Source organism: Pteropus medius, unplaced genomic scaffold (genome assembly GCF_902729225.1).
Source record: "Pteropus medius unplaced genomic scaffold, Ma_sr-lr_union100, whole genome shotgun sequence".
NCBI lineage: Eukaryota > Metazoa > Chordata > Mammalia > Chiroptera > Pteropodidae > Pteropus > Pteropus medius.
In genome coordinates, this window is record NW_024347791.1 from 2,321,916 (window position 1) to 2,332,301 (window position 10,386).

Sequence of the window (10,386 nt, forward strand, 5' to 3'; positions counted from 1 at the left end):
TCCTCTTCCCCCTCCCAATTCTTAAAAGTCAGGGTGCTCCCCCAGGGTCCTTCTTTTCTTCCCTGGACACTCTCTCCTGGGCGACCTCTGCTACTTCCTCTGCACCAACTCACACTCCAGCCCTGTGCGGCTGGGGTCAACTCCGGCTTTTCCAGGTCGTCAGCTTAACTCGGGGCGTTTGGGGCTAGGACTCCGCGGATGGGCTTTCAAGTCCCGCTGATGGGAAGACGAGGACCAAATGCGTTTGGGGAAAGCGATCGCTCTGTGCCGTGGTGAGTTAGGCGCGATTTTAGGCAGACTGGAGAAAACCCAACCGTGCTCCAGGTGGCGGCATGGGCCCTGATTCACTTTGTGTCTCTGCTTCCGCTGCCCTCTCCAGGGGGGAGCAGAGCTGATGTCCCCCTCCCTGGAGGGGCTGTGGGTGGCTCAGACCTGGGTTTTGATTGATTTTAAAGGGAAGAGGTATTAGGATAGGGGCGGGTGGTGTAGAGAGTGGGAAGGGTGCAGAGCTGTAGGATGCTCGGGAGAGAGGATGGGGGAGCTGCCAGGTAGAGGCTGCCCTCGACACTCCCCCTCAGAGAGAGGGCTCCTCTCTGTGCCCTGCCAACCAGAGGTATCCACGCCCGTGCCATCTCCATGCCTACTCAGCTGCCTTGGGGAAAACAAGGGTGTGGCCTTTGGGACAGCAGATGCTACTGTCCCAAAGGAGACCCGTCTCCTCCCGGGTGCCTCGCCTGTCTTACTAAATGACACTGCCATCTGCCCAGTCCGTCAGCAAGAAACTCAACTCCCCTCGCCCCAGTCTTCCCTGCAGAGCCTGTTCCCTCTCCTCTTTATCCCTCTGCCCTGCCTCCCTCTGCTCAGGCCCCCCGCCCCACCCCAGATGTGGGCTCCACAGCAGGCTCTGAAAGGTCTCCCTTCTCCAAACCGATCTGCGGTTGAAAACCCCAAAACATCAAGGCAGTGGTTGCCTCTGGGAGTTGGTGGCAGCCGGCATTGACCAGGAAGGGGCATGGGGAACATTCTCATCTTACATATGAGAATGATCTGTATCCTGATAGGTGTTGGGTTACACAGGTGTATGAATTTGTCAAAATTCTGCAAATATACACTTCAAGCATGTGCATTTCATTGGATGGAAATTTTTCATCAAAAGAAAAAAAATGCAAATATTGAACTCCTGTTAAGGATACGCATACCGAAGTATTTAGGGGGCAGTGGTTGGACAGACATCTGCAATTTACTTTGAAATGCTGCAAAAATAAGAAAGATTGATGGATGCATGGAGGGATGGATAGATATGTGGTAAGACTAGTAAAATGTCAGTGGTAGACTTTAGGTGGTGAGTATACGGTGTTCACGCAAAAATTCAGCTTTGCTGCATGCACGAACATTTGTATAATAAAATGATGGGGAGAAATGTCTCCTGCCTCCCAACTTGTCCCCTTCATCACATTATTCCCATCTGCAACTGGTGTGGTGTTTCTAGGACAGCAAATCCGGGGGAAGCCCTCCCCTGCTTGAAGCCCTTCAGCGCTCCTGGGGGACCTTACTTCCTATGGCTTCCCGGGCCGTCTGCGGTTGGCCTCTGTTTATTCGTCTGGCCTCATCGTCCATTGCTTCCGCCCTCACTTTTTCCACCACCAAAACACCAAAGAATTTGTGCTTCCCCGCATGGACCATGCTTTTCACAGCTCCTGTGGCAGAAATTTCTAGTTTACATTCAATTTACCTTCTTCCCTTCTTTCTAAGTAATAGATGTCCCATTTTTTTTCAGTTTCAATTTACTTTATTAAAATTTATTTTTGTTGAGGTAACATTGGTTAATAACATTATGTCAGTTTCAGGTGTACAGCATTATAATTTGATATCTGTATACACCACAGCGTACTCACCACCAAAAGTCTAGTTTCCATTTGTCACCATCTATTTGACCCATTTCACCCTCCACTGGCCCCTCTTCTTCTCTCATAACCACCAATCTGTTGTCTGTATCTGTGAGTTTGTTTTTGTTTTGTTTGGAACGCCCGATTTTTAGCTGGGGATATGGAATATGGAAATTTTCCAGGTTCCCTTGCACAGAGGTGTGGCCATGTGATGTGCAGTGAGAAGAAGTATTGATTATGACTTCCTGAAAGTGTCTCTAAAGGCAAGGAGCACGACCTCCTTCACCCTTTTTGCCTTCCTTCTGGTTGGAATGATGACATGATGGCTGGAGCTCAAGCAGCCATCTTGGTTCAAAAGGTAGAGGCCATGTGTGTAATATAGCAGAGCACTAAAGTAGATTGAGGCTAGGTTCCTGACACCGTTGTGTTCCATATCAGCCCTGGACCACTACCTCTGGACTTCTATATGAAAGAGGAAAAATATTCTCTTGTTGAAGCCATATTATTTTGGATTTTCTGTCATCTGCAACCAAACCTAGTCCTAAAACACTAACTTCCATGTCCTTAAAAGTTTTGGTCTTTGGGCCTGGAATATCCTTTCCTCACTTTGGAAACCTCTGTTGATCCTTCAAATTCCTACTCAGGCATCACCTTCTCTGTTACACATTCCTTGGTGGAATTAATAACTTCCTCCTTTGTGATTCCTTCATTCCTTATATCACAGTGAGCAATTATTGAGCACTGACTGTGTACCAGGCACCATGCTGAGTCCTGTATGTGCACACCCTCTTTTAATCTACATGACAACATTTGAGATAGGTAATTATTTTCAAATTTCGCATTTTACAGATAAAAAGACCAAAGCCCCCCCAAAAGTTGTGATGCTTTCCCTGGACCACAAAAATCAAAATACACGGTTGGGCCGAGCATCTAAGCCAGGTGTCTGGTTCCAAAGCTTTTAGCCCTATGCTTAACTGCCTCTGTCACTGTCCTTACCACAAAGCGCTGCCAGCATCTGTTCACATAGCCCTCCCTCCCATGGCCCCCTGAAGCTCGTGGACTGCGTGGCGTTCACCTCGGCCACCCCAGACAGAGCCATGAGCGTGCGCATTTGTGGAACTGAACTGTCCACTCCAAGTCCCCTCGCCCTGGTTCTGGCACTGGAGAGCTCTCCCAGGAGGCCTTGCCTCCTACAGCACCCCCGGCCCTGGGCACCCTGCGCCCTTCGGGCTTTTGCACACGGTCTGTTACCTCTGTTAAGGAGAACTTTCCGAGTGCCCCCTAACACTGTAAGAGCCAGCCCGATCATCGCCTCTGCCGGGAGGTCTTCTCTGCGGGGGCCTCGGCTGCCTCTCTGCCCTCCCATCGCCCTCTGCTCGAATCTCTGTTGCTTTCTGAACCCTTTGGGGTGTTTCCTCCACTCCGCCTTGAGTCCCTTGAGAACAAGGTCTTCTTCATCTTTTAATAACTTAACAACCATCCCTGGTCGGTGCCATGTGTATACAGATGGAAAAAGGCCCCGTCCTGGCTGGCTGGGAGGGCGAGTGGGTGAGCAAAGTTGCACAGAGGAAGCGGCCCAGCCAGAGATAGAGGTTTTTCTCTTTACCACCACTAGATGGCAGCAGGGCCAGCCAGTTGTCAGCCTTCCAACTGTCCGCCTTCGCCTCCAGGAAGCCAAGACGCTGGATGACTTGGTTCAATAAAATAAACATTCAAAGAGCTTACCGACCTGGCCTGTTGCTATGTGCTGTCAGAAAGGTGAGAGGGGGAAGAGGAAGACTCCAAAAGTTAGACTAGTTCCCAGCTGCGAAGCATAAACTCTGACACCAGACTGCCCGGGTTCGAATTTCATGCTTGGCATTTCCTAGCTGTGTGACCTTGGGCAAGTTCCTTAACCTCTCTGTGTGCCTCAGTCTCCTCGTGTGTAAAGTGGAGCTTATAAAAGTGTCTATTGAAAGGGCTGCCAGGAGGGGCCGTGCCCCCCGAAGTGCCGTAAGTACAGTGTCTGCCTCTGAGGAAGCTCACAGGGTAGCCAATGGGGAGCTGCACCCCGAAGCAGAGAGAGATGAGGAACACAGAGGGGCAAGAGGACGCACCTGCTGGGAAGGGGATGGAATGAGGGGCGAGGTTCCTGGAGGGGGAGCTGTTTCCGTCAGATGGGACTGGAGTGGTGGGGGGGGACACGTGGTTGGGGGGAGGCCGTGGAGGTGGGGCTGGGCTCCATCCAGGTGACAGGTGCAAGGTGGGGTTGGAGGAGCCGTTCCAAGGCTGGGGAGTAAAGAGGAGGGAAAGCAAGGCTGCGTCCCCAGGCTACACCTGTCGACTGGGATATTGGGATCCTGTGTCCCTGCCAGACCTCCTCCATCTAACCCCCTTGGGCCTCCAGGGAGAGGTGAGGACTTGCTGTGGAACTGTATTTTTAGTTCCCTGTGCCTCTCCCCAGCTGCTATAAGACACCTCTCCCCACCCCCAGCCCTGCCACCTGGCTGGAGGCTCCATGAGGACAGCTGGGGAGAAGGGGAGACATGACCAGTATGGTGTCTGCTAGAAGGTTGGGGAGGAGTGGGTGGTGGGCCTGTGTGGGGTCTGAGGCAAGCTTGGGGATCCCGCCGCCCCATCAAGGGCCTCAGGCAGGTCCTGCAGGCTCCAGGCCCCAGCCCTGCTCTGAGTCTGGCCTGGCCCCGGGCCAGGAGGGCAGACTCTTCCAGGAAGGAGCAAACTGAGCGGGGGCGGGAGGGAGGCACAGCCCAGGCCGGCCTCCAAAGGCGAAGTTCCCAGGAGGAGGGGGAAGAGCGGTGGTCAAGGTCAAGGGGATCCCTGGCTTTAAAGAGGGATCCATCTTTGATCCCCTTCCGTGGCATCTTAAAGCATAATCCCTCAGATTCACTGGGGGGGATTGTCGGCTGCCTGAGGGCTCGTAGTTCCCAGGTCACACAGGCTGAACTCACTGCCCTTGCAAGAGAGGAGCCTGGTGCAGAGCCACCTGGGGACTCAAACCTGTGTGGTGGGTGCTGGAAGCCCCTTGCTAGGGAGTTCTCTCTGTGTATGTGAGTGATGAGAGGCGCGGGCTGCCAGACACTGAAGATCACAGAATAGGTCTTTTCCCACCAGACGGGCTTCTGGTTTACCTTGCCGGGGGAGGGTACGTTAAAGTCCTGGGGATGTTTAGTCTGGACAAGAAAACTCTTAGGTCAGCCTGCAGCTTCCCCTGTGCGAAAGACTCAGCTGATCCTCTGCATCCCCAAGGAGCCTGCAGAGCCAGGACAAGGGGGCGAGCATGACAGAAAGATGCATTTTGGTTCAATATAAAGACCCTTTAAAGATTTAGGTAGTGAGCTCACTGCTCCCACGAGTATTTAAGCAGATGCTAGGTGATGATTTGTAGGAAGAATTCCTGTATTTAGTGAGAACTTAGACAAGATACCATCGTAAAGCCTCTATTAGCCTCAAGATATTATGGCCGTATAATCCTAGACTTCTCTCTTTCTGCCTTCTATGATTCTGGAATCTAGAACCCAAGTTCCTAGAGTGGTACAAGTTGAAGACTTTGGCTCTCTAGAATTCTAATTCTGGGATCTCAAGACTCCAGAATTTGAAGACTTGAGGATGATTCTCTAAGTCTCAGATTTTCAGATAAGGAATCTGTGATATGAAAGGGAAAAAGAGGAAGGGGCGGGTCTGACTTGTGGGGATCCACTTCTGCCCCGTTGGGTATCAAACCGACTCGCCTCTGTGTACATGCACGTGTGAGTGTGTGACACAAGCATGCAAGGCTGCAGAAAGTTTTGCACATAAAGGCAGAATGCCCCACCAGTCAGAGGCTGTCACAGAGATAATTATAGTCCCCAAACAGAGCTGGCGACTCCAGGTAGCCATAGCGACCATTAGGTAACGCCTGTTCTGTTGTAGAGATGTAAGGACAAACAGTCGATTCCTTCCTATTAAGCTTAAATGGTAAAACTTAAGAGGTTTGTCAACTTCAAAGCCGCAGGTTTTCATGAGCATTCCACTTAATGGGGTGCCTGCCAAGGGGTGACAGCTTCACATTAAACACTTTGGCATTAGTAATGAGTTGATGAGTTTTCAAATACTCAGGTTGTCCCTAAATAACTCAGGGGGCTGGAGATGGGAGAGGAGCAGTAGATTCAGGTTTGAGTTGCAGCTCTGCTCCAAATCCTTGTTTCCTTACAGCCGGGTGGGATAATAATCTGCCCTGCCCTGTCCTGCAGGCCACACTGCTGGTGACCAGACGTAAGTGACCAGAAATAGGAGCTGAAGCTGCTGAGGGTGTGAACAGACCCTCTCAGAGGTGCCCTCCTTTTTGATCCTATGCCTGGCACGGGGTAGGCACTTGCTTGTTCTTTCTGAGCCTCATTTTTCCACAGCTATAAAATGGGGCGATGCTCACTACCTGGCAGGGCCACTGTGAAGATTAGATATAGTCCTGCCCAAGGAGGCACGTCGTAAACTGTAGCATCCTCTGTCATTCCGTGTTGATCATAGCACCAGATAAACTATACTGGAAGTTTATTTCTCTTACTTATCTCCCCAAGGATACTGGGAGTTTCTTGAACACAGGGAAGGGTTTCACTTGGTTTTGTTGTCCTCAGCATGTGGCAGTTTCCGACACACAGTAGGGACTCTATAACTGTGTGTTGGATGAATGGATGGACAGACGGTAGATGATGAATGGATGGGTGGTGGGTGGATGGGTGATGGATGATGGGTGGGTGAGTGGATGGAAGGATGGAGGGATGGATCATGGATGGATGGATGATAAATAAATAGAAAAGACCAATCATCCTCACTTACTTTCCTTGCAGAGTCGTCCGTCTTTTTTATTCAATGATCATTTATTCAATTCAAACCTGGTACCGTGTGAGGTCTAGTGGGCATGCAGATGAATAAGACAGAGCCCCTGCCCACATGAACATCAAAATAAGGTGTTCAGGAGCATAAACTCAGGGGCGCAGCTTTCTGGGTTCAAATTCCAGCTCTTCCGTAGACTAGCTGTGCGACCATGACACATTCTCCTAACTTCCCCTCGACTGCATGGGGCTAATGTCAGTATCTATCAGATAGGGCTGTTGGGGGAATTCAATGAGCTACCGAACATGAAGTGCTTGGAGTAGGGTCTGGCACCCAGCAAAGACTCTGGATCGGCTGTCCTTATACTAACGGAGGAGCTGGAATGGAAGTGAGGAATACTGTGCAGTGAGGTACGCAATACAACAGGACCACACGTAAACAAATGGAAGGAGAAAGCAATGAATTGTGCCTTGAGGGGGGCGCAGCAAGCAAAATGTTTCAGACGGAACTATCTGAGCAAGGCCACGAAGCCAGGAGTTTACCGGGTAAAGTGGGAAAAACTCAGACTTAGAGAGGTTATGGATTTGCCTGGGTTTGCCCAGCTCAAGTGGGAAACCATCTAGGCTTCTGGCCACTTGTTACTTCTGGCTGGGTGAGGGGCATTCTGACAAAGTGAGCAGAATGTAGATAAGGAGACTCTCGGGGCCAGGACTGCCCCTGGGCCAGCCTGGGCACCTGCTGCCCAAGCTTAGAAACATGACGGCTCCTCTTGGAATGGCTGACCGCAGGGAGAGTTGGGTTTCAGGCTGCTGGCATCGGCCTTGGCGGTGCCCTTTCTGTTGGCTTCTGAGACTTCAGACAGTGGCCCGACCTCCTCCCTACTCTTTCCACACACACAACCACCCCCACCTCCCCATGGCCTGAATTGTCCTACCTCCCCACAATGGCACCTGCCCCAAAATAGCTTCCATGTGAGGGCTGGAGAAAGGAAAAGATTAGACCCCTGCATGAAGGGGGAGGGGAAACGAGCGAGCTGTCAAGTGATCTGTGTCAAGCATCGGGGGAGATATAAAATCCCTTTGGGGCCGGGCGGCCTCAAACCCCAGCTGTCAGGGTCAGGACACCCAGTGAGCCCACACTTGCTCTACCTGTTTTCTGCAGACCACACCATGGGGCTCAGCGATGGAGAATGGCAGTTGGTGCTGAACGTCTGGGGGAAGGTGGAGGCTGACATCCCGGGCCACGGGCAAGAGGTCCTCATCAGGTAAAAGGAAGAGATGCCATTGCCCCTGTCATCTCCTTCTCAAAGATCAAGTGTGTTTGCCTGCAAGGTGGGACTTGTGTCCCAGGGTTGACCAGCTGGCTGTGTTCGTTGAGTTTGTTAACACCCCCGTTTGATTCTCCTTTGCTTTTAATTGTCGAGGATTGGAGTCGAGAGAGGAAAGGGGATCCATCTCACACCTATGTCAGCATCTGGGAGAAGCTTTATGATCAAACCCTGAATGCCTAGAACCCAAGAGGAATTATAGTCAGAGTTTACAAGGACCCCAAAAGACCTTATTCAGCCGCCTCACTTATTGGATGAGGACAAAAAAAAAAAAAAAAAAAACGAGAAAGGACCGATGTCCCCAGACTCATAAGTCTGTTAAAGTCTGTAAAGTGTCAAGGCTAAGACCTGGCCTTCAAGATGAGACATGGCTTTGCCACTGAGCAGCTGCGTGATCTTTGGGGAGGTATGCGACCTCTCTGAGTCTCGATTTCCTCCCTCTAGACAATGGGGGGACATCCGAATATATATATATATTATAGAGTAGAAGTGAGAATTAAGTAAGATGATGCAGTAAGGGGCCCGGCACAGTTCTTGGCAGACGGTGAGTTCCAGTAGACGTTAGTAACTGTTATAAATGAAACCCAGCCAGGTGACCTTTAAAGTATTATAATTAGAAAACAGATGACAAAGGCCCGTTAGTAACTTTTGACATTGAGTATGTCTTGAATTTGAGAGCTCAGAGTGGTGTGGTCTCCAAACACATCTTGCTTTCTATAGCAAGGGATTCCAGAAGAAACAAACAAACAAACAAAAAAAATCCAAGTTTTGTAAATAGAGGATGGCTTGCGGCTCACAAGTAGAATTTTCCCTTCGCCCTCCGCCCCAAATGGTGATCGACGCTCCTCTTCTCCTGGCCCCTTCTCTCATGCTCCCAGCTAGTGCGGGTCAGATCCCTAATGGGGTGTATGTAAATCAACATTGCTGCAGCTGAGAGGAAGGGGCCAGGGGATGCCACGGGTGAATGTCCTTCGTGCTTGAATTTACAAATGAGTTTCTCCTTCTTTCTGAGTGGGTTTTCGTGTCCCACTCACATGCCCTTTTGGTCTCCTCTGGTTTCACCCATTTCCAGCTCCCGCGTCTGGGGAGGGTAGTCGGTCCTGCCCCGCTATCCAGATTCTGAGCCCTTGGTGATCCATGCTAGAAACACCAGAAGAAGGATGGTCAAGTTCTCTGTTGACCCTCAAAGGGATCTCGGGGCATTTTCTTATGTCTTTCTGCTCCTGTCTCTGTCATCTGGTTGCTGGGGCTGCAAAAGGTCCTATTCAATTAGACAAAAGCTCCCCCCGAGTGGACATCAACTCTTCAGCCACCAGTTTGCTGTGTGACCGTGGACAAGTCACTGTTCCTCTCTGGGTCTTATTTACCTATTTGAGGAGTGATGAGATTATCTGCCTTGGTCTGTGAGATCCTTCCTGCTCCCAGGCTTGGCATGCTCCAAATTCACAAGCCTCCCGTTTTTGGAGAGGAGGCAGGTGGTAAGGGTGGGAGACCCGTTTGCAGAGTAGAGGTCTTTCCAAGATAATCTGGGGTTGCCAGCCCCAAGACGCTGTTGTATGTTTTGAAGGAGACTTGGGGTATTGTGTCATCAGGGGAAATATTTTCTCCCTTCCCAGGGTGGATCAGAGAGACTGCCAGGGGCCAGGAGCCAAGGACAAGATGTGATGCCTAAGGCTGCTGGCCCTTTAAGGCCCCGGAAGGCCCGATGCCCTATCATGTCTTAGGCTGTAGGACGTGCAGAGACCATGACAACTGGTTCTGCCTTCTCAGTGTTGGGGGTATGGAGACGGGGAGGAGAGAGGATGCTAATTCCCAGGGCCAACGCCTCTGTGGGGCCTAGCCTCCTGGTTCTGCTCCAGATAATGAACTTGGGCTTTCTTACTGACCTTCAAAAGGTCATTTTTTCTTATGCTCTGATTATAAACAAGGGCAGTTCGGTTCAGCTGCACCTGTTAATAAAATACGGAGGCTTCACTGCAAGTACATGATCATAAAGTTCTAAAAGATAAAAGCTGGAAGGACAGTTGGAGAATCTGGTTCCAGGAGTGAGGGCTGCTGAGTGGGCTCTAGGTTCCTGCCTTGCCTTCTCTTGCCTAAACCTTTTCTGTTTTAATTTTGCCTTTGAACAAAAGATTTCAAGGCCATGAAAATTTGAAAATCACTGCTGGTGGCCAGTACTCCTCATGGTACAGGGAGGAAATATGGTCCACAAGTCTCAGGCAGCCAACGACAGCTACAGGCAGAACTGAGAATTCCTGATCCTAATGATTTTGCTGCTGGTGCTGCTGAAGGTGGTGACAAGAGATGGAGGTGGTGATGGAGGTGATGATGGAGGTGATGATGGAGGTGATGATGTGTATGATG

At 50.6% G+C, this 10,386-nt stretch overlaps 1 protein-coding gene across 16 annotated transcripts in view; it reads left to right on the forward strand.

Moving 5' to 3' along the window:
• Positions 1-10,386, forward strand: part of MB (myoglobin) — an 18,730-nt gene that overhangs the window by 726 nt on the left and 7,618 nt on the right. For 3 of the 16 annotated variants that reach the window (XM_039877824.1, XM_039877822.1, XM_039877823.1), the window contains one exon: positions 7,857-7,959. The exons of 3 other annotated variants lie outside the window; for them this stretch is intronic. In XM_039877824.1, coding sequence (XP_039733758.1) covers positions 7,865-7,959 — 95 coding nt within the window. In that variant the 5' untranslated portion in view covers positions 7,857-7,864. Of the gene's footprint in view, positions 1-128; positions 273-2,068; positions 2,150-2,966; positions 2,984-3,550; positions 3,645-3,695; positions 3,879-6,103; positions 6,230-6,964; positions 7,106-7,856; positions 7,960-10,386 lie in introns of those variants that run through there. 10 more of the 16 variants (XM_039877832.1, XM_039877829.1, XM_039877828.1 and 7 more) reach the window with 9 other exon arrangements.